General features: G+C 56.5%; 1 protein-coding gene across 3 annotated transcripts; it reads right to left on the reverse strand.

Moving 5' to 3' along the window:
- Positions 1–883: 883 nt before the first annotated feature.
- On the reverse strand, positions 884–21,590 carry CDC42EP4 (CDC42 effector protein 4). 3 transcript variants are annotated; one of them, XM_006047559.4, is made up of 2 exons: positions 21,438–21,590; positions 884–3,699 (listed from the first exon to the last, which is right to left on the reverse strand). In XM_006047559.4, exon 2 carries the CDS (start codon positions 3,396–3,398, stop codon positions 2,352–2,354), a length of 1,047 nt encoding a protein of 348 aa, XP_006047621.2. In that variant the 5' UTR covers positions 3,399–3,699; positions 21,438–21,590; the 3' UTR covers positions 884–2,351. The 3 variants fall into 3 exon arrangements, with proteins under 3 accessions (XP_006047621.2, XP_025135185.2, XP_025135186.2); XM_025279400.3 differs by lacking the exon at positions 21,438–21,590 and adding an exon at positions 20,472–20,787; XM_025279401.3 differs by lacking the exon at positions 21,438–21,590 and adding an exon at positions 4,960–5,384.
- Positions 21,591–22,683: the final 1,093 nt, after the last annotated feature.

Genomic DNA, 22,683 nt, shown 5'->3' on the forward strand with positions numbered 1-22,683 from the left:
ACCCCGGCTTCACTTCCCCAAGTCACGAAGCTTCGAGGAGCGTGGAAAGGGTTTCCAATCAGTCCTGCTGAGTCTGCCACTTGGTGACTTTCGCGAAGGTGGCCCTGTGGCCTCTGGAGCACGTCTCTTCTATAAAATGGGGACACCAGAGTCTGCCTCCCAGGCCAGGAGACTGAAAGGAGACCACACCCCATAAGGTGATCCGCCAGGTCAGATAGGGAAAGGGAGGGAGTGTAGGGTGGCCTCTTTGCTGACTTGGCTTGTGTGTCTCGGTGCTGACAACTCCCACGCGGCCCAGGCACCTCCCTGGGTTTAGGAACAACTTGGTCAACATCACGGCTCGGTCGCTCAGTCGTGTCTGACTCTTTGTGACCCCATGGACTGTATGTAACCCGCCGGGCTCCTCTGTCCATGGGATTCTCCAGGCCAGAATACTGGAGTGGGTTGCCACACCCTCCTCCAGGGGATCTTCCAAACACAGGGATCGAACCCAGTTCATTGCAGGTGGATTCTTCACTGTCTGAGCCAGCAGGGAAGTCCTGAGAGCAGCAGGATTCCCATTTAACAGACAAGCAGAACGAGGTACAGAGCAGCACAGTGACTAAGTGCCCAGGGAACCCAGCCGGTAAGTGGCAGCTCAGACACCAAATCCCAGAGCCCCCCAGGGCCTGCCTGGGCAGATGGGCACACAAGGCCGAATCCTTCCAGAAGCTGGAGAACTGTGCAGGAGGGGCAGGCCCCCAAGACAGAGAGAGAAGCCACCTCAGGCCCCTGAGAGCCGTGGGGGCTCAGGCAGCCACAGGTCCCCAATGTGCACCCTATCTGCCCTCCCCCACATCCTGAAATAACCCCAACTCCAAAAGCAGAGACAGAACACCGGGCATGCCGTAGAGCCTTTTATTTTCATGTTTCCTTGCTCTTTTAACATTTTCATGGAAAAAAAATATACAGTTTAGAATCTGGAACTGACCACGGTCTAGATGGGTGTCAAGGGCAGCTGGTGGGGGGGCAGGGGGCTGCTCGACTGGAAACCAGGGAGCACCTGAGGGCACTCACTCCATTCAAAAAGTCTGCCTCCGCCCTGGCTGGGTCCCGTGCTGGTTCTGTCTCTGTCACCCTCCCTCCCTTGGCTACAAGGGCACGCGGGGAGGTGAGTCAGCTTGAACTCTGGAGGTTCACACCCAAGCTCAAGGACACAGGGAAATCCGAATTTCAGAACGAAAACCACTAACTTTTTAGTCTAAGCATGTGCCAAATAAGTCACGGGGCATACTTAACACTAAAAGAGTATCCTCTGCACGCCTGAGTTTCTAATTTAACTCAGCATTCTGTTTTTCCTTTTGTTGCTAACTCTGGCAACACTCTGCCCTCGGGGCTGTTGACTCAGAGGTGGGAAGGGGGTTCCCTGGACAGAGGCTTGAGAGAGGAAGGGGAAGTAGTCAGTCCGGGGCTGGGGGAGGGGGAAGGAACAACCCAATTCAAAGAAAGCTTTTATACCCCGCCCCCACCCCCCCAGGAATGACAGCTCTTTTAATAATCATTTTCCAGAAATTTTCTACACTGGCTGCCTGCCCAGTTGTTAATAGCTATGGGGGAGGGGGCCAGAGACAGACACACACAGAGCACCCCCTCCCACCCCATACAGCTCTAAATAAAGTTTGGAAGCACTTAGTATAAACGTCTTTTTCTAAAAGGGTTCGTCTTCCTCCCGGTGGCAGGTCTACAAACACCGCTCCGGGTATTGCTTTAGAAAGATTTAAACACAAGAGCCAACAGACCCAGAGGGACAGAGTCAGGGCTGCGGCCTGGCCTCGTGTCATCCTGGAAGGCCCCTCTTGATTGAAAATTCAAGCCGCCCGGAGCCTTCCTTCCGTTCTGCATCCTGTTCTCGTCCCCGGAAGGGGTCGCGTTTAGTGTACACTTTAGGTCCGCTTGGCCTCCAAGGGGTTCCCCGTTGCAGATGACCTGGCACAACATTTATTCTGATGGCCACTGCTGGGACAAAAGAGGCGAGTCAGCTGTCCTCAGTCCTGGTGCCCCCGGCTGCCCTGTTATCGCCACACGTGGCAGGGACTCGGGCTGCCAGCGAGCATCCAATGGAGGCCTGGGGGCGAGGAGAGCTGATGCCTGCTGCAAGCACGCAGCCCCGTCCTAGGAGCTCTGGGGCAGGGCAGGGTGTGCAAAAAAAAAAAAAAGTCAAGCACCCAAGCCAGATGCAAGTCCTCCTGGGCCCCCAGGCTCCGCCCGCACCTCTCAACCATGAGGCCCAGGGTCAAAGCCTTGGCTGCCTCCTCGGCGTGGCTGGGGGCAGGGAGGGGACCACGCCCAAAGACCCCCACCCCCGGGCCGCCTCACACTCGGATCTCGTCTTCCTCCTCCTCGTCCATAAAGGAGAACTCGGGGTCCGGCGGCTGTGCAGGGAGAGCGGCCGGGGCGCGTTCCGGCCCCCGGAAGGCCGGGCTGCGCTCCTCCAGGACGCCCGACGTGCAGCTAGACAGCGAGCTGCTGTCCCGCGTGGTGTGGCTGCCCGCGCTGCGGGCCGAGCCTGGGCTGGGGGCTGCCGCCGCCGCCCAGCCCTCATCCTGCAGGGCGCGGGAGGGCACGTCTGGGCCCCCCTCACCTTCCTGCCCTGCCGCTTGGGGCAGCGGGGCCGGGATGGCGGTTGGGTCCCCGTCGCCATGGTAACCGCTGTCATCCGGTGCCCCCTCCGGCTCCCACTCGCCCCCTTTGTCCATGACGCTGAGCACATCGCCCAGCATGGAGGGCCCCAGGTCGATGTGGAAGGACATGATGGACTCGGCATGCTTCAGCCCGAAGCTGGCCTTGGGCACCATGGGCAGATCCGCTAGGTCCCCGAAGGCCTGCTCCTCCAGGAGTGGGTCTGGGGAGTGCGGGGCGGCGGCCCCGTTCCGCCGAGGCGCCGCCTCCTCCAGGCTGCCCTCTGTGCTGGCCTTCTTCACGGGGCTGGACGACAGGCTCTTGGGCAGCTTGCTGGAGCCCTTCTCTGCGGCCTCTTTCTCGTTCAGCTGCGGCAGGGACATGGCGTTCTTGACGAAGAGGGCCGAGTCCCGCAGGGAGCCCAGCACGTCCCGCTGCTCCCTGTCGCTCCGGGTCACCGACTGGGACCGCTTGCTGGCCCGGAACTTGCGGGACAGGAGGCTGCGCTTAGAGGACGAGGAGGAGGAGGACGGGGCCTGCTCATCCACAGACTCGCCGTCCAGCTCCCCGGCCTTGCTGTTGAGGAAGGAGGTGTCCCCGAAGGCGTCCCCCGCCCGGCCCACGTGCATGGTGTGGCGGAAGTCGCCCAGCGGGGCGCTGATCATCTCGGCCGTGAGGTCCACCCGCGAGCGGCGCTTGGAGTGCACCGAGCTGGACACCAGCTGCTTGAGGATCGGCATCTTGCTGGGGTGGAGGACGCAGGGGGGCCCTCCCAAGGCAGCAGGTGGATCGGGGGTCAGAGGTGAAATCCGGCGGAGGTGGATGGGGGGGCGGGGTCAGAGGTGACGTCTGGCGGAGGTGGATCAGGGGGTCGGAGGTGGATTGGGGATCAGAGGTGAAGTCCGACAAAGGTGGATAGGGGGTCAGAGGTGAAGTCCGGCGGAGGTGGATCCGGGGGGATCAGAGGAAGTCCGGCGGAGGTGGATCGCGAGTCAGAGGTGAAGTCGGGCGGCCGGAAGGCGCAATGAGGAAATCACAGGGCTGCAAGAAGAACACAGCAGGGCAAGGGTTAACCCAGCTGTCTGCCCAGCACCAGAGCCCATCCAACCCAGGGGCGGCCATTTACACCTCCTCGCTCCCACCCAAGTAAGAAAGTGTGAAATAAGCCAGCGATCAATTTCAGAACCCTGCCAGCTCCCTCCTGCACAGGCACTGGGGCTAAGCCAGCCCTCTTTGGAGTTCAGGTAGCCACTGACACGCCTGTCCTGACGCTAGAGAGAGAGCCGCTCTGTCGTCTAAAGGACTGTGTCTCCCCCCACCCCACCAGGATGCCCCCACCCCACCAGGACGCTGCCAGCTAGCGGGGGAGGTGCAACGGGCAGGCAGCAGACTAGGGAGGGACTGGACTACTGCAAACAACCAGTCTGGAGACAGGCTGTAAATTCTTCCTGCTGGCTGATCTCAATCCCTGTGCAGTTAGTGGACACCTCAGCCTGAGTCACAGTCCTAAGAGAAGGAGTAGGACAGGACAGGCCCCAGGGAGGCAGGGCAGACACCTCCATGGACCTGGGCAGCCCGGCTCTCTCTCTGAATCAGAATGAGGGTGGGGCCACAGGGATCCACAGAACCAGCTCCCCAGCCCTCTGGTTCTCGCTGGGTGTCCCAGAAGTGAGAACCCTGCCTGCCGCACCTGCTCTGTGGGGCCCTGAGCTTTGCCAAGGGTCCACCTTCTGCCCACCTCTCAGGGACCAAGACTAGGAAATGCCATTTCTTTAATCATTAGGGGTGCACAGGGCGGTAGGAACTAGACAACTGCATACACCCCCAACCCCCAGGATGTTTAACCTGAACCAAAGAACATCCTCAGGGAGCCTAGGAAAGCCTCTGAAAGCTTGTACCCCCAGCCACGCGACTCCCAGCAAGGACCAAGGTGAAGTCCGATGCTGAAGCCAAACCAGCCCCAAAGGCTAAACCCAGCAGCCCAGGGCTGAGCAGAGCGGGGAGAGGTGGGTTGCCAGAGGCAACACAGGACGCCCCACAGTGTTTCCTCCTCACTCTTGATGCTGCCCCAGGCTAGCCGCCACATCCCACCTGGCCCTGCTTCCCCTTCCCCCATCCTTCACCTTGTGGCTAAAACAGCCCACCCAAGACCCCCCAGCACAGACCCCCCTATCTGGTGCCCCGTCCCTACCTCCCTCCTCGCCTGTCCCTGAGCCCTGCAGTCTGCCCCGGCCCTGAGCTTCTGTCTCCTGGACTCCGAACCAGACACACCCCTGCTGGAACACTGGTCCCCTGGCTCACCCAGCATCCTCAGGGCTCAGCTGAGATGTCACTTCTTCCAGGAAACCTGCTTTAGCCCAGTGAGACCCCCGGCCTCCTGGTCCCCCAGCCCCCGCGCTGCGGATGGCCCTGGCCCCAGCAGGCGCTGGCTGTGTCGTTCTACAGCTGTGGCTGGACTGTCATCTCCCCACCCGACCATGAGCTTCCGGAGGGTTGCAACAGGCCCGTCGCCACCGAAGCCCGTCCGGCGATTCTCGGCACAGTCAGTCTCCAAACACCTGTTGAAACGCCACCACCCACCCCAGTCTCTGGGTTGCTGCCTTTCTGCCTTCCCGAGCCCAAGGACAATGTCACCTCAGCCTACAGCTCTGGGGCTCCAGGCCTGACCTTTCCATGCCCTCTCACCCCCCACCCCCCGAAGTGCTCCTTCCTTGTTCCTTGTCCTGCTGCGGACACCCAGCCTGATGGTTCCCCTGCTAGCTCGTGCCCCCCCACCCCACCCCCAGGCAGTCTCAGTGCTCGTCACTCCAGCCAACAAAGTTCTCCGGAGCCAGCAGGCAGCAGGAGCCAGGCACCAGGGCTCACCTGCCACACGGGTGACGCGGGCTGGCAGAGTCAGGTGAGAACGTCTCTGAAAGGCCTTGAGGTGACCCCCCTCCTCACCAGACCCTTAGGAAAATTCACTTCCGCCACCCCTAACCTCACCCCTCCCTAAACCCTGGGATCTGACCTCTAAACTATTAGACGTGGAGCCGCTAGACCAGGTTTAGACAAGTGTTTTCCATGAAGGTCTAGACAGCAAAGATTTTCAGCTGTACGGCAGTTATGGTCTTGGTCTCAGCTACTCAAATCTGTCTTTGCAGTGGTAGGAAAGCAGCAGTAGGCTGTATGTAAACAAATGGGCGTGGCTGTGTCCCAATAAAACTTTATTTATAAAAACAAGTGGTGGGCCAGATTTGGGCCACAGTTTGCTGCTGCCTACACTAGACACAGGGCCATCCCTTCCACATTTATCCAGCAGAGAGTCACCGTATGTGACCCTTGGGGGCAGCCATGGGGTCTCAGGCCAACTTTAGAGAAAACTCTTTGGCTAACCGAGAGGAGAGTGGAGTGTGTCAGCTTCAGAACTGTTCACATTGAAGGAAATCAAATCAGGTCTCTAAGGCACTCTGGATACTAGAGGATCCCCCAGGCTTCCGCTGCCATCAGGGCAGTGAGGCAAGAAGAGAAGGTGAGGGTCTGTGTCTCAACCTGCCTGCAGCTCAGCTTCTGCCTCTGGTCACAGGAGCCTCGGCTCTCAGCACAACTGCTTCATTTTCTGGATGAGAAAACAGGCTCACTGAAGTGAAGTGACTTACCCAGATTTAAGTGCCAAAGGGCAGAGCTGGGCTGGAAGCCGGTCTCCTGCACCAGGCCTCTTTCTGCTCCACGCCAGGCCTCTTTCTGGCCTTTGGTGGGTAGTGCTTCCGGTTAGGGAGCATTTCCAATTCCCTTCCCCGACTGCCGGCTGGAGAAAGTACCTGTCATACCGCACAGATGCTGACCCTGCCAACACCTGGAGCCCAAGAGTCCTCGGTGGTGGGGGCTCATCCCGCTCCTGTAGGCTGTCTGGCCGCATCCCTGGCCTCTACCTGCCAGATGCCAGCAGCACCCCTTCCCCAGCTATGACCGTGACAACCAAAGCCTCTCCGGACGGGCCAAGTGTCCCCCGATGGTGGGGGGCGGGAGCACCTGGGTTGAGAATCCCAGTCCTGGAGTGAGAATGTGTATGCATGCTCAAGCAGGAAAAAAAAAAAAAAAAGAGGGAAGGAGGAACAGGGGAGGAAACAAAAGGATCCGAGTTGTGGGATCTGTGACGGGAACCTCCAGAGTTGCGTAAGGGTCTCAAGCTAACAGCAGGAATCCCCAGGCCCAGGGAGCAACGTCAGGCGCTGCGGTTTCCCTGAGCTCAAGCGCTTGTTAGAGAGAACGGAAAGGAAACCGCAGGCCCTGCTGCCCAGGACTCAGCCGGGATGGTGCGGACCCCCGTGGCCCCCCGCAGGGGCCAGGAGTTGCGGCCATCGTGGCACCAGGACAGGAGGGTCCGCACCATCCTATCACCCTCTGTCGGGACATTCTCAAGGGGAGAGCTAGAGGTCAGGGTTCGAGAGGCCGGCAGGGAGATCCCTAGGCTCCTGCACAGCCCCGCACCCCAGGAAGGCAGGGCAGGTCTGGCCAGAGCTTATCTGCCACCCCTGGTCTCACTCCCTGGGGGTGGGGACGAGGCTTTGTGGCTCGTGAGAAACCAAACCATCTCTGACCTCCAGCATGAGAACGCCCCAAGTCCTGAGAGCGGGGGCCTAGGTGGAGTCACCCACTGGGCGCCCTGCCCAGCAAGGAGGACCCGCAGGACCCAGCAGCCCTGGGGCCCTACAGCTGCAGCTTCAGCACTAGTCAGAGTCCGCTTACTGGGCTGTTTCAAATCTCTGGTCTCACGGCACCCTCATTACACTGTCAGCCTAAACTCTGAACAGGGAGCCACTTGGGGGTGAAAAGGTGAAACTCTGGGGATAGGAACAAGCAGGTGGTCTGCACCAGGTTGGGGGGCGACGCTGAGTGCCACCCAGAAGGGGACTGTGCCCAAGGGCACTGTGGCCTCAGGAGGGGGCTCTGCTAAGCCCTGTGACTCAGCTCAGGGGAAGTGGCTAAAATAGGCAGCCACTCCCCATGGCACACCCTGGGCGGGGCGCCCCCGCCCCCCTCCTCACCCCGGAAGCCACATCCCACTTTCCTGGCCGAGCAAGGGAAAACAGAGCTGCATCTTGTCTCTCTCCCTGACACCCTCGCCTCCTCTGGAATCCGATTCCTCTCCTCTTGGCCTTCTGAGCACAGGGCATTCCTCTACAGCAGGGTGAGGAGCCTTCCTTGTGAGGCCAGGCCAGGCCCCTGGTTGGATCGACTCTAACCACACCTTCTCTCATCCTCGCTGGCAGGCTGTCCAGAGCGCACTGCCCCCCTTCGTCACTAGCCCAGTGGCTTCCAGACGGACCTGAGCTCCTCCGGGGCAGCCGGACAGGCCTCCCAGTGTGCAGCTGGCCTGTAAGCTCACCCAGTACACGGAGGACTCACACTTCACGCCCACGGCCACAGCCACCGGCCCCCTCCAGCATTTCTGCTTCTAACCACCCAGGCCATCCCCAAGCAACGTGGCTGGACAGAAGGGGGCATTCGAGCTCAGTCGTGCCTCGGGTTGGATACAAGAAGCTTTTTCAGGCAGAGAGGAGGGGAAGCAGGAATTCAGGGCAAAGAGGATGGGTGCTTGGACAAGGCTATGGTCGTGGAGATGGATGGGGCCAGGATGAGGGTGTGACGACGGAGCTGGACGGGGTGGGGTGTGCTAGGGTTAGGACACATCCAGGTTTGGAAGTGGAGACCCCAGGGCCTGAGCATCCCGATGGGGGAGGAGACGGAGGACAGACTCCCAGGGGAGCTGGAGCCCAGCTTGGGGGGGTCTCAACTGGTAGGCCAGGGACTTTTCCCTGGGGGGTGCAATCAACGCTGTCACCGGGAAGAAGCTGACTTTGCAGAACGGGGGTGGGGGGGGGGGGCGGTGGCGGCGTTGTGCTGAGAACAGACAGCTGGAAGAACATGCTGCAGGGGATTGTGCAAGAAACGCGGGCGCCAGGGGGGCCACGGGCGCCCCGAGGCTCTGTCGCTTTCTGAAATGCTCACCCGCATTATCCTGAGAGGATAAGGAGTCCCAGAGAAAGTGGAAGACTGCTTTATTCCAACAGCCGGCCGGCGGCAGAGGGAATGGCCGGCGGCAGAGGGAATGGACGAGACTTTGGGAGCTTTGATGCCCGTTGCTACACAGAGCAGGAGGGACTTGGGCGGGGCCGTGGAGTCACTTTGGCTTCCTTGAGTGTATCTGGAAGCTTTTCGTCCCTTCACTGACACTGCCAGCAGCCCTCTCTATTTGAAAGTCTGCTGCTGGCACCAGGATGTTAAGAAGCCCTGTCTTAAAATAATTTGAGCCTGAATGGCCACAATTAAATTAAGGGAAGAAAAACAAAAAAGAGCCCAGGATGGAAACATGAAATATCATTATTATAACTCCTGTACCACTTGTGTATCTGTGGAGCGACCATACTCTCGGAGATGAAGAGACTAAATTAAGAGATTTGCCCTGGGGTCGTGGACAGAAGCCAGGGCTTTATTCCCACAGCCCGGCTCCGATCACTAAAATAGTGATGCATGACCCCGAGTGTGGGGACCTCAGCACATGAAAGCACGGAGCCTGTAATCTCTATACACATGCACACAGATACATATTTTATAGATTATAAATGAGGCTACTGTCAATCCATGGATCAATTAATAGGTTTGAGTTTTCCTTAAAAAAAAAAAAAAAGGCAAAATACGACATAGTAGTTCTGGTGTTTTTCTTCCCACATCTCGGTGGGTTTTTTCATTTTTTTGGTTACAAAAAAATATATATATTTTGGCCATGCCACATAGCATGTGGGATCTTCATTGTCCAACCAGGAATCGAACCCACACCCCCGCACTGAGTCTTAACTGCTGGACCACCAGGGAAGTCCCTCAGTGGATTCTGTGTGCGCTCCTGGGGGTGGTGCTACAGGATGGTACCCGCAATGTCACGTGACGCCCACAGAGCCATCCACAATGCCTTCAACTTCAGAGATTCCCAAGACTGAGAGGGGAAGGACAGCCCAGAGATGATCCCATCCAGGGGCCTTGACTGGGCTATTGGGCTGGAGAAGAGTACTTGCCCAAGGCCACCGAGCTGGTGGTGGATGCAGGGCGTGCTGATGCCCAGGCCCCCGTTTCCCAGTCTTGATAGGTCCTCGCAGATAACACGGGCTCTGACTCACTCCAGGCATGGCGCTAGACCTTCTGGAGTCTGTTACCATCTTGCTGGCACTGAGCCGGGAAAGGGGAAGAGGAGGACTTCCCTCCCACGGAACAACAGGTACCAGGTGCCACCAGGCAGGGAGGGAGGTACAAAACCCCAGCCCAGGAGCTGCTCAGAGTCAAAATGACCCCAGGACGGGATGGTCTTGGGGCATTGGCAATTATGGCAGTTTCCTTAAACACTTAACTTTAAATCCAGAAGCATCCAGGAGCCCCCACATCGGGAAACGCACCCTCTGGAACTATTTCAGAGCAGAAAAAAGTCCCCAACACAGATAGCCACTGACGCCTCATTCATAATATCAAGAGACTGGAAACAGCCTAATACCCAGCAATAAGAAAATGGTTGAGAAAACAAGGACATGTTAACCCAACAGATTATCCTTCAAGCACAACAAGCGGGGTCTATGAAGACCACACAGGACATGGAAAACTGATCACCAAACGACATTGAGCAGAAGGAGAAAAAGGCAGAACTTAGACTTGTTTACATGCAGTGATCACAGACGACACACACACACACACATTCTCGAAGAAAGGCAAAAGGGCAGGCAGAGAAATTAAAGGAGTGATGTCAGGCTGGAGAGGAAAATGGGCTTTTGTTAAAAAAAAGTTTCCTTTAATGTGGCAGTGCTGTTTTGATAATAATAATAGTAAAAATCCCAAAGCATCAAAGGCTTAAGGAAAAAATTTTAATTTCCAAACCAGCTTTAAACTATCAGATTCTCAGGCTCCCGCAGCTGCAGCCCATACAAGGCGCTGGGTGGGGGATGGGAGGGGAAGGGCAAGGGCGTGGGGCTCAGGCCACATACTCTCAAATCAAACGATCAAAAAATCTCTGATGTCTGTCCTTTCTCTCTCCCCCACCCTTAATCCGCACCTCCCCCAGAAGGACAAGTTTATCACAAGTTTATCATGTCCTCGTTTTAAGTTGCCTGGGAGGACAGAGTGGGCAGCCTATTAAACCCGGTGGCAGGGGAAATGGGGAGCTTAGGACCCACCCCCTGCCCCCAAGAACCTGCTTTCCAACAAAGAGCAATTCAGAAATGACAACCTCCACCTCCCACCTGGGAGACTGGCCAATTTCCAGTGACACGGAAGCCTGGAGCTGGAGGCCAGCCTCCCACAGCGGCCATTCCCCAGTGGTACCCTGGGCAGGGGGCGGTTTGGTCCCTGCTGCTTCCACAGCCCCAGCTCGGGTCTCCTGATGGCTACCAGAGAGCAGAGGGGACGCGAAGAGGCGGGGTCACCCAAGGACACGGGGAGGACACCCAGGGCCCCAGCCACTGGCCGACCACCAGCAATGCAGAAATAGGCATGCCGTCAGCAGTTCGCATACACCGGGTGCCTGCTGTGTGCCAGGCAGTGTGTGGCGGCATCATTAAACGTAGGCCCCTGGCCCCGCGTGCGGGGTGTTGCAATTGCCCCCATTGCTCAGGAGAGAGAAACCGAGGCTCGGATGGAGTGAAAGCCCTCATGCTCTCTCTCAGCTACTAAATGGCGCTTTGAGCCCGTTTCTGGCAGACCTTGGGACACAGCCTCCTGCTTATTCACATGTCCGCAGCTGAGAATGTGCTCACGGCCAGAGAGATGGCGATAGGGTGGGATTAGGCAGGCTGTTTATCTCAGACTCACTTAACGGACACCCCCATCAGCCATCTGCTCCCAGGGTTGGTTCAAACGGGCCCCTCCTTACTCCGGATCTCATCTCCGCTTCCTGCTCTGAGGACCCTCCCTGGGAGGTGAGAGGTGGGGAGGACCCCCCTGAAGTAGAAGCCAGGACTCGCCCAGCAGAGTCAAGAGTGGGCCCAGCACAAAGCCCCACTTCAAGTGTTTCTCATGCCTGTCCCTGTTTCAATCTCCAGCTTGTGTTTCTTGGTGGTTCCCAGTTGCCAGAAAGGAAGACCAAGACCTGGACCCCATCCCTGTCCTGAAACCTCCCAGGCTGGGTGCCTGGCGCTGGCTCCACCCTCCCTGCCTCTCCGAGTCAATCTAGACCTTGGGTTCATTGGCCCAAGGGAGCTATAAGTCCCGTTTCCTGGAGATCAACATCCTCTGGCGGATAGATTCTTCCGGGAAGGAAGGGAAAGTGAACAAAGCCCCAATTTCACTACAAGCTTTCCGCAGCAGCGAGCAGCCACCGCCCAGTCTCCAGACATCCCTGGGGGAGGGGGAGGCAGGAGAGGAGTACCACTGGGGAGGGGGATGAACTGGCTCCAGGTAATCAGGACACTAGGGTGGAGCACAGACCCTAAGGACCCCACTGTCTGCTGCCCCTCCAGGTGTTACTACATAACGTGGGCCCACACTGCCCAATACAGCAGTCCCCAGCCCGGTGGCCATGGGGCGCTTGAAATGTGCACCCCAAATGGAGTCCAGGTTGAAATGTCCAAGTTGACCTGTGCTCAAGGGTAAAGTAGACACTGGACTTCAAAGACTTAGCATCAAAAAAGAGAGTGCAAATTAGCTCATTTTCCACAGTGATCGCATGTTAGAATTGATCTTTTCAAATGATACTATTTTAAAATATTGTCAAATGATATATTAGAAAAGGATAATATTTGGAATATACTGAGTTAAAGAAAATGGTCGTTGCACCTCTTCATACTTTTTCAGATGCATCTATTTAAACTGTAAATTATATACTAGATTTGCAGGCTACCTCTCTGCGATAGTGCCGATTTAGATGTTTTTCTCCGCCCCTCCCCCCGCTTTTTTCAAAATACAAGCAGCACTTTCCAGGGCAGAGGGATGAATAAAGCCAACCACTGTTCGCATTTGAGTGAAAATGGTTACATGTTCATAAATACCGCTACATTATCTTAAAGTCCTACTGGCCTCAGCTTCACATCCAGCAGCCGCTGAAGAATGCTAGGCTGTTGCCGTTTCCTTCCAGCGCTGTAACAAGCAGCCTTCCAGGTCCATTTCCGGAGGATACATACCGATAAGTGAGTAAAATTACTTTTGTTTCTCTTGTTCCCTTGTTCTCCAGGAAGTTTTTACCAAGTTACAGTTTCACCAGCATAGAGGATGACGCTGTCCAATACCAGGCATTATGGTGTCCTCAGTTGAAAACAACCAAACCATGATCACCACCACCTTAGTAAACTTATAATTTGCATTTTCATTTTTCCCATTACTAAAGAGGGAGGGCATTTTAGAAAATATTTCTCTAATGAATTGCTTGTGGAAGCCATTTTACCCAATTTTGGGGCCGTGGGGGGGAGGGGTCCTTCATCTTTTCCAATGGATTTGTATGACTTTAAATCTTAAAGCGCTTAGGAATGTTGACTATACTTTGCAAATATTTCTCAAGTGTATCATATGCCTGCCTACAATATGGTGATTTTGTTGTTCTCTTTTCCATGGAGTGCTCATTAGTTTTTACATGGTTAAATCTGTTTTATAATTTCTGGCTCTAAAACCATGAAGCAAAGACCTTCCCCACTCCCAAATTTTATGAAAACATTCACTTCTTCTAAAACTACCAGGTAATGTAATAATGAAAAATTACTCATGGAGATAAAAATACTAGTAAAGGAAATACAAAGATGTCTGTGGCTTGAAACTGAGGGTCATTTAAAAATAGATAAAAAATTAAAATATAACCAAGTTAGTTACTGATTCTGTATAAAACTGGTATAAACTATGAGTAAAGGATCAGATGCTACCTTCATCAGATATAGATATAGACACCACCACCCACGGTTTCTCTGGACTTCCTTTCCTGCTTTTTTAGTTCAGTTCAGTTGCTCAGTCGTGTCCGACTCTTTGTGACCCCATGGACTGCAGCACGCCAGGCCTCCCTGTCCATCACCAACTCCCGGAGCTTGCTCAAACTCATGCCCAATGAGTTGGTGACGCCATCCAGCCATCTCATCCCCTGTCGTCCCCTTCTCCTCCTGCCCTCAATCTTTCCCAGCATCAGGGTCTTTTCAAATGAGTCAGTTCTTTACATCCTGCTTACTGGTCTCTGTTTATTCCAAAACCAGGTCCACACTATCAGCTCTGTGAAATACGTTTTGAGTATTCAGTAGGATAATATCCCTACGTTAAGTTTTTTTCCTGAAAACTCTTTGGCTTTTCTAATGCAGTTAGTCTTCCCGAAGGACTTGAGACACATTTTATTAAGTTCCAAAAGAAGTCCTGATGGAATTACATTGGGATTGACAGCAAACAATGTTAATTTGGGGAAAGTTGATGTTATCACAACATCATGTCTTCATATCCATTTATTCAAGTGTTTTAGACATTCTCCATTAAATTCTGTGGTTTTTTCTTCCTACAAGTCTGACACACGTCTTGTGTTTACTCTGAATTATTTTATGGTCTTTCATTGTGAATGGGTTTTATATCCAGCCCCTTTCATGTAGCTGTATCTTCTGACTGGTGGTAGCTGGTATATGGGAAAGCTGCAATTTTAAACTTTATATCTATTTAATGTCTACCCTACTAAGCTTGTACTGTCTTTACACACCCTAATCAACCATATGATTAAATCTTTTGAGCTTTGCAAGTGGACCAACCCAGCATCTGCAACTAATAATAATTCTGCCTCCTCCATTCCTCAGTCTTATCTTGTTAAATGTGCTACAATTGCCAACATGATGTTGACGACTGCTAGTGACAAGCGGGCGCTCGGTTCCTGGCATTTACAGCGCCATCCTAAACCCAAGTCATCCAGCACAGTAGCCCCCGCTCACATCAGGCTGTCGAGGGCTTGAAATGCGGCGAGTGCCACCAAGGAACTGAGTTTTTACCTCTTCTTCCATTTTAATGATTTTAAATGAAAAACTGATGCTTGATTCAGTTATTGGAAAACCTGGTGATGGACAGGGAGGCCTGGCGTGCTGCGATTCATGGGGTCGCACAGAGTCGGACGCGACTGAGCGACTGAACTGAACTCAAGTATGTTGAAAACACCTTGAGGGTGTGAATCTACTTTTTCAACTGTAAACCCCAAATCTGAGGGGGCATTTATGCAATTTAGCATCCCAACTGACGTGTGCTACAGGTGTGAAATACTGGAGAAGGAAACAGCAACCTGCTCCAGTATTCCTGCCTGGAACATCCCGTGGACAGAGGAGGCTGGCAGGCTACAGTCCACGGGGTTGCAAAAGAGTCAGATAACGATTAAAGAGTCAGATAGCGATTAAACAAACAACACGTGTAAGATACACAACGGACTTTGAAGACCTCGTATAAAAAAACAATGTAAAATATCTTGTTGATATTTTTTATGATTACATGGTGAAATGACAGTATTTTGAACATACTGGCTTAAATATAACATTAAAATTGATTTCACCAGGGCACTTCCCTGATGGTCTGGTGGTTAAGACTCTGAGCTTCCAATGCAGGCGTGTGAGTTCAGTCCCTGGTTGGGAAACTGGAGCCCCATGTGCTACACAGCACAGCCAAAAAATTAAAACAAAATAAAAATGTATTTCATCAGTCTGTAGTTTTTAAAATGTAGCTACTGGGAAACTCAAAATTTCTTCATGTGCCTGGCATTATATTCCTATTGATGATGCTGTTTTAGAGGTATTTCCATTAATCATGATACTCACCACTGGATTCATAAAGATATTCTCAACCATCTTAGAGATTTATAGTTCTTACAGTTTTAGGAAAACTATACCAGTCACTTAGCCTGAGTTGTGGGAAAACGCACTGCAGTTTCGATAATTAACTTACTCTTTGATTGCCAAAAACTACAATGGCCAGTTTGGCTTAAAGATTAGGAAATGATACCTTAGACCCTATCGTGGACCTCAGATGGATATGCGCCCCCGGGACCATAGGTCATGGAGGAAGTATGAGAAAGCAAATGGAGATCACAATACCTTTGCCTTATACCAAGCTGGCTGCTTTATCTTGTTTAAGCTTCCCTTTTGGAGGGGCAAGTAAGAACACCATCCTAAGCATTTGAAAGACCCTAAGTACTCTTCCCAACAATCCCATGGAGTTACCGGCATCATTCCCATCTTACAGATGAGAAAACTGAGGCTGAGAGTTAAATGCTTCCCCTGAGTCACATAGCTAAGGACAAAGCTGTCCAAGTCTGCCTGATTCTGAACCCTGGGCTTTTCCGACTTGACCATAACGTATATCATGGGCGTGCTCTAAGCATCGCTGGGGGTGCTGGACTCAAATCTGACGAAGGTTATGGATGCATGAGCACCCACCAGACAACCACTTTGCACAGAATTTCAGGTTAAAATATCCCAAGTCCAAGCTCCTCACTCCCCACCACTCCAGGGAAAAGACAAGACAAATACAGACCACAGCCGCCCCCCACCCCAGGAGGTCCACGGTGTTGGGCAACCATGCTCCTCCTGGGCTGGGGATGGGCCATTCTCTCTCCACCCTGCTCCCTCTTCATCCCAGAAGCCTATGCCTTGGGCCAGAGGAAGGAGAGCAGGAGAGCCGGCAGGGAAGGCCTGGCATGGAGGGAGAAGGGCCCTGCCCCATCACTAACCAGGAGTTACAGCCGCTCAGGAAGGAAAGGAGTGAGCCCTGACCTGGGAGTGAGAGGAAGCGGCAGCTCTGGAGCCAAGCCTAGAGGAGCCAGCGGCTCAAGGGCAACTTCACTTGTTTACCCCTCTTCCTGGAGGGGTGGGGGTGGGTGTCGGTGTGTGTGGGTGTCTGTGTCTGTTTCCCCAGCCACCCAGCTCCCATCACAGGGGGAAGAAGCTGGAGGAGGGGAGGAAAAGGAGTGCCTGCAGGGGGCCCCATGCTCCTCCCTCCTGCCCAGGGCCTCAGAAGGAAAGGGCTGGGCTTGAAATCAGATCGGGCCTGATCTTGTTTGGTTTCACTTGGTGTCTCCTAAGAGCAGAGTGCTCAGTTGAGGAGTGGGGCATCAAAGGACACCCCGGGTCTCCAGAGGGAGCCAGGTGGATCAGGTCCGGCTCTAGAGCAGGCTGGTGAATTTCCACCTTGACTCTGTGAGATGGAGTGTGCAGCCTGGGGGACCCTGGAGCCAGACTCCCCGGTGACCTGCTGGCTCGGCCACACCGGGCAAGTTACTTGTGCTTCAGTGTCCTTATTAGCTTACAAAGCGACTGATAACACCACGTACTCCCTAGCACTGCTGTGAAGATGAAATCAGCTAACACAGGTAAAGCCCTTCACGAGGACTCATAAGGGGTAAGCACTCCCCCGTCTGTTGTGAAAATGATGCTATAATGTGTTCTTTTTCAGTAGGTGCCCCATCTCTACACCTTGAAAGGTAGAATTCCAGCATCCCCTGGGACTCTCTGCCAATGGTCACTCCCCAAGCTCAAAGAGGACACATACCTTCAGTGTCTGTCACCCAAGGGCTCCTATCCAAAAGGCCCCAGGGCTGACCCCTTGCACAGTCCTTGGGGGCCCCAGGATGAATTGTCACAGGGTTGGGGTATCCTCGGGGCTCCCAAGCCCAGCTGTGGACTGCCTAGCCCAGACCAGCAGGGCGATCACGCAGCCCCTGGGCTTGGTCTTCTTCCCCATGTGCCTTCCCTTCTCTCTTCTTTACCTTTTAACCTTTAACAGGAGGAGCCTGGCTTTTCTCAGATGGGACTTCAGCTCTTTCTGATTTCAGTTCAATACGGGGGATAAGGCCCTCCCGTTCCTCCATAAGATGTAGGTTAGTGAACTTAGAAATCGGGGGGGCCAGATACCAGAAGCAAATAATGGTTGATTATCAATATGATTAACCCCCAGTTAGGACCTAACCCGGTCCTCATCAGAGGTGTCCACACACGGTACTGCCAGCCCTGAAGCGGTTCTTCTGTATCCCCTCTGGCTCTCCATTCCCACCATCTGACTGAGACTTCAACCCCAAGGGCAGGGGGAACACAGGAGCTCCTCTTGACGTCTCAGTGAGCCAAGGACAATGTTCTGAGGAACGGAGAAGGGCTGCAGGGAGTGGAAACCTGAGTGTGGAGAGGAAGGAGGGGCAGGGAGCAGACACATGAACACAGAGCCCGGCTTCACTGTCACGGATCTGAAGCTGGGGTCTGCAGACCAAGTCCAGTTACCCCCAAAAGCTGCCTGGATGCAGGTATAAGAACCCTGAGATGCTCCCAGGGAGGCTAGAGGCTGTCCTGGCGGACATCGTCTGCCACCCTGCTGGCCAGGGGAGGAGACGGTGGTCAGAGCGGCCCTGGCTGGGCAAGAGATGCTGTCCCTGAGGTCAGCCCCAGGGCTCCTTCTTGTCCCAGCTCTGCGGCTTCTCAGATGGCCTCAACCCCGGGGATGAAGGAATGAGAGGGAAATGCCAGCAGTTTTTTATGGGCTGGGTAACCCCAAACTGGGCTCACCTGACCAGAAAAGGAGACCCTTTCTAGCTTGGGAGGCTGAGTGGGGGCCACCAGAGCCCCTGCTCCTGGCAAGGGGGGTTCTGGACGTCAGTGCTGCCTCCCTGGCCTGGAGCCCCGGGCTGCAAGCTGGTGGTGCCCAGGGAGAGACTCCGATAGAGTTCCTGGAAGGAAGCCCAAGGCTCCTTGTATTTTAAGCTAGAGTATCAGGGACTCAGTGAGTGGGAATGCCGGATCCTTCAGGGCTCGACTTCCTCCTCGGCACCCCGTGAGCAAAGGGCCATGTCCAGTTGCCGCATGAGTCCCTCCCAGCAGGATCCCACCCTCCCCGAGTCCCCAGAGGTGCTGGCCCCGAGGACACTCTGCCCACGGGTCCAGGGCTCAGTTCCCTTTCCCAAGGTTGCAGAAAGGCCTCCAGCACATAGGTCAGGAGATCGAGGCTCTCACAGCTTCCAGGGCCAGATTGCTCAACTCCTCTCCCTCCGCCCCCAAGCGTATCTCTGGCATCAACCCAGATCCTGTTCCTCCAAGGGACGGGCTCCTCCCTCCCCCTACAGGGACAGGATCCTTTGAGCATGTGGAAGCTCCAGCCACTGGAGCCACTGCCTGACAGCAAGTCTGGCCTCTGAGGCCTCCGTCCCAGCTTGGTCCCACCTTCCTGCTCAGAGGAGAGGGGGCAGGGGAGAGGGCGAAGGGCGGCCTGCTGCAAGCACCTTGCCCGCCACACCTGGGCACAGCCTGTCCTGGCTGCAGTAATCAATCAGCCATTCCAAAGGTGGAGGCGGCGAGAAGCCCTGAGCCAGAGCCAGCCAGAGGTCCTACCAAAGGCTCCTGAGGGTAAAGAAGGGTCTAGGGTCCTTCTCCAGGGGTCAACGTCCGCCCAATCCCCCCCCAACCCCACTTCTCAGACAACAGTCTCGGCCTGGGGCTCCCCGGTCTCCAGTCCTGTGAGGGCTGGACTGTCAGGTTCCACGAGGCAACAGGACCAAAGTCGGTTGGATGTGTCCCTACATGGGATTGGGGTGAGTATCGGTGAGTGCGTGGGTGGGAGAGAGAAATGAGAGGGAAATGGAAGAGGAGTCAAGAGAAAGGTGGACATCCCAGAAAAAGATGGAAAGAATCCTCAAAGTCGAGGCCTGAGCTAGGGAGCATCTCACGAGCACATGGTCACCCATGAGCTGGAGCTCCAGGAACTCAGGGAGACGGCAAAGCGGCCGGCGGAGACCCCAAACCCCAGGCTCATCTCATCACACGGATGCCCTCCCAGTCCCTGCAGGGTCCCCAGGATCCCTGGGAAGACCAGGAGACACTGCCCAGGGGTCTCCCAAGGTTCACCAAACCCCCATTTGTGGGAAGGAGCAGCTGTCCCCAGGGAGTGGAGGGGCAAAGTCCAAGTTCAGAGGACATAAACCACAGTAATCGGCTGGTCACACGGGCACCTCACACCGGGCAGCTGATGAAAGCTGGGGCCCACAGGAACCGCCCCGCCCCCAGACTCACACAGGGTCCTGGCTACCCCCCAGGGATGGCACCTCCCTTGTCCCAAGTCCTCAGCGGGTGTCCCATTACTGCCTCTGGAGCCCTGGGGCCACCTAGAGGCTTGGCTAAGCCCAGGCCTGGTCCAGCAAACTCCCCTTTTCTGGGGGAAACCCACAGCTCAGCTTCCCCCTTCCTTTGTGCCCTGTTCTTTGTTCTCTTAAAATTCAGTCCATCCTGCCGGGGGGTCCCCTCCTCCACCTCGGCCTTGGAAAGGGGCGGAGGGAGTAGGGAGTTATTAGAAACCCAGACTGTGCAAAGAAGTTGCGTTGCTGGAGGCCCTCCTGTAACCGGGCCCCTCATTGTTTACGCGGGCTGGATGGCGGAGCTTGCTCTGGTCCAGATGGCCGCTGGAGGGGGCGGTCAGGAAGAGGGAGATACCCACCCCCCCACCAACCTCCACCGGCACCTAACCTCCCCAGGAGAGGTGCAGAGGGCTTCACACAGCTCAGGGACCCTTGCCCGCCATTCAGCTGCTCAGCTAAAGGGGCAGAGAACAGGCACCGGGGACGCAGCCCAGGGCCGTGGGAGCCTGTCAGATCGCAAGCGTGACAAGAAAACAGAAAGCATTGTATTTCCCCTTCGTTCTCCCGGGGAGAAAAAGAAAACTTCCCAGGCGCAGGCTACGGCGTCGCGTCGGGAAACGAGGAATCTGGTTTGAGTTAGCCGAGAGCACCCCTCCCCCAGACACACACACACACGCCCCGGCCCGTCCTCCCCCGTGAAGCCCGCCGGCCCCCTCTCCGATTCCCGCCCAGCTCCCCCGGCGGCCCGGACACTCACCCGCGGCGGCCCGGCGCGCAGAGCGGCTCACCCGGGACGCGCCCGGGGCTGGTGGGGGGCAGTTCTGTGCCCCCGGACGGAGGGCGCTCCGGGGAGGGGGCGGAGCTACAGACGGCCGATCCCGCTCCACTGCCCCTAGCTGGTGATTAAATCATTAACCGGCAGCTCCCGGCTCCAGGCCAGGCCCGGAGCGCTCGGCCGTGTTCCGCGTGCGGCCACGGGCCGGGCTCAGAAGCGGCCCCACCCGGCCGATCGGCGCCGCGGCTGCACCCCCAGCCTCGGCCTCCCGGTCTCCCGAGAAGGCGGGCGCGCGGGGTGGGGCGGGGCGAGCCGGGGAGGGAGGGTGTGGGGCGGGAGGAGGGTTTGTTCGCTCGGCCGTTCCCTCCCGGGCGGCTCGTCGCCCCTCTCCGCGCGGCGCGGTGACACGGGGCGGCGTGTGCTGCGGCGAGTGTACCAGGGCGAGTGTGCACGCCTTTGCCACTACGCGCGAGCGACCGGGTTCTGATTCACGAACTCTGCACACACGCCCCCCTCGGGGGCACCGCGCGTCGCCGAAGGCTGTGCTCCCGCCCCAGCGTCACCCACCCGGGCGAAGGGGTGGACCGTTCAAAGCCGGGTGGTCCCCCGTCTCCAACCCCCGAGCAGAGCCCGGATCCGACCAGCTAAGCCCAGTCTGGGGAGGAGAAATCGACCGCCACCACCTCCCTCCCCAGCCCGGATCTGCTTGGACACCAGTGCGTGGCCCCGGGCCCCAGCCTGACCACCCGGGGGCGGGCGCTGGAGTGGGGACACCCGGCCGCGCTCCCCGCCCCGCCGCCCCTATCGCGGCTTTTCCAACCCCCTCCGCCCCCTTGGTCGGGGGCGGTGGGGAATCGAGGTCCCCACACCGAGCCCACCCAGGCCCCGCAGGGCGCCGGGGGGCTGTCGCGGCCAAGGGCCGGGTGGTGGGGGGGACCCGTCGCCTACCTGGGTCCCCAGAGACGAGAGCGCCAGGCCGGCGCAGCTGCGGGCTCAGCTCCGTGGGCTCGGCGAGGCGCCGGGGCTGGCGGCCCATGTCCGCTCGGCATCGGTTTGCCTCTGGCTCTCGGGCTCGGGGCTGGGAGCCGCTCGGACACTCCCCTCCCGGGCTCCGCCCGCGCCCCCCCGCGCTGATGTCACCGCGCCGCCGCAGCCAATGGCTGCTGCGAACCGCGGCCGGGCCGCCCGGCCTCCTCGGTTCAAATCGCAGAGCCGGAGCCTCCGGGAACGGCATGTGCCGTGGTTCCGGCCGGTGGGGTCCCGGCGCGCCCCCGCCTGGCTGCGCTCCGGCCTTGACCGCCTCACCTGGGGCCTGGGGGTCAGGGGCGCGACGCCCCTCGGGGGTCTAGCGCGAGCTCCTCCGGCGGCTCCTCCGGGCTCGGAGCGGAGACGGGACCCGATAACCCCCGCCCGTCCCTCCTGGTCCCAGTGCGGGAAACGCAGGAAGCCCCTGGGGCCGGCGCCGCTGCGGGCCGGGATCCTCTCCCTCCCGGACTCTTCCTGAAAACAAGGCGGGGAGGGCTTGGCCCCGAGGCCAGGCCCGGGGTGGCCTTCGGAGGACTCGGGCCGGGGGACCTGTCTCTGATTGTCCCGCTTTCCCACATCCGTGCCTCTAGCCCCCTGAGTGTTCGCCGGAACTAAGCTTCCATGTGCGGCAAGTGAACCTCGGGGGCCAAGCACTCCTGAGACCCGCCTCCTGAATCCTATGAGAATCTCTTTAGAGAAGTAGCTTCCACTTGTAAGCGATAGTTGATAATAAACTGCCTCAGGAGAGAAGACACAGCAGTAAGTTAAGCTCTTTAGCTGATAGCAGCTCCCTGGCCTGGGCTTTTAATTTTCAGGGAAGAGGGTCAGGCGGTCAGAGGCTGTAGACTCCCTCCCACTGACCTTGGATGGGACCCCTCAGTGGTCTCTTTGGGCTGGTACCTTCCCCCCGCAGGCTCCCAGGAAACCCTCCCCTAAGGCCTGCGTCCTAGGTCCCTTCCACCTGAAATCAAAGCTTAAGTTTTATCTGTCCCCCCAAACTTTCTGGATTCTCTGAGGCACCTCCCCTTCCCCCAACCCTTCCCTCCATTGTTAACTAATTGTTTTGTCCTTAGTAATTGGTTCTCCTTTTACAGGTGTCTGAGGTTTACCTTTCAATTAGATGACCTATCAAACGAGCATACCTCCAGGACAAAGTCTTTGTAATTCT

Source organism: Bubalus bubalis, chromosome 3, assembly GCF_019923935.1.
Source record: "Bubalus bubalis isolate 160015118507 breed Murrah chromosome 3, NDDB_SH_1, whole genome shotgun sequence".
Lineage (NCBI taxonomy): Eukaryota > Metazoa > Chordata > Mammalia > Artiodactyla > Bovidae > Bubalus > Bubalus bubalis.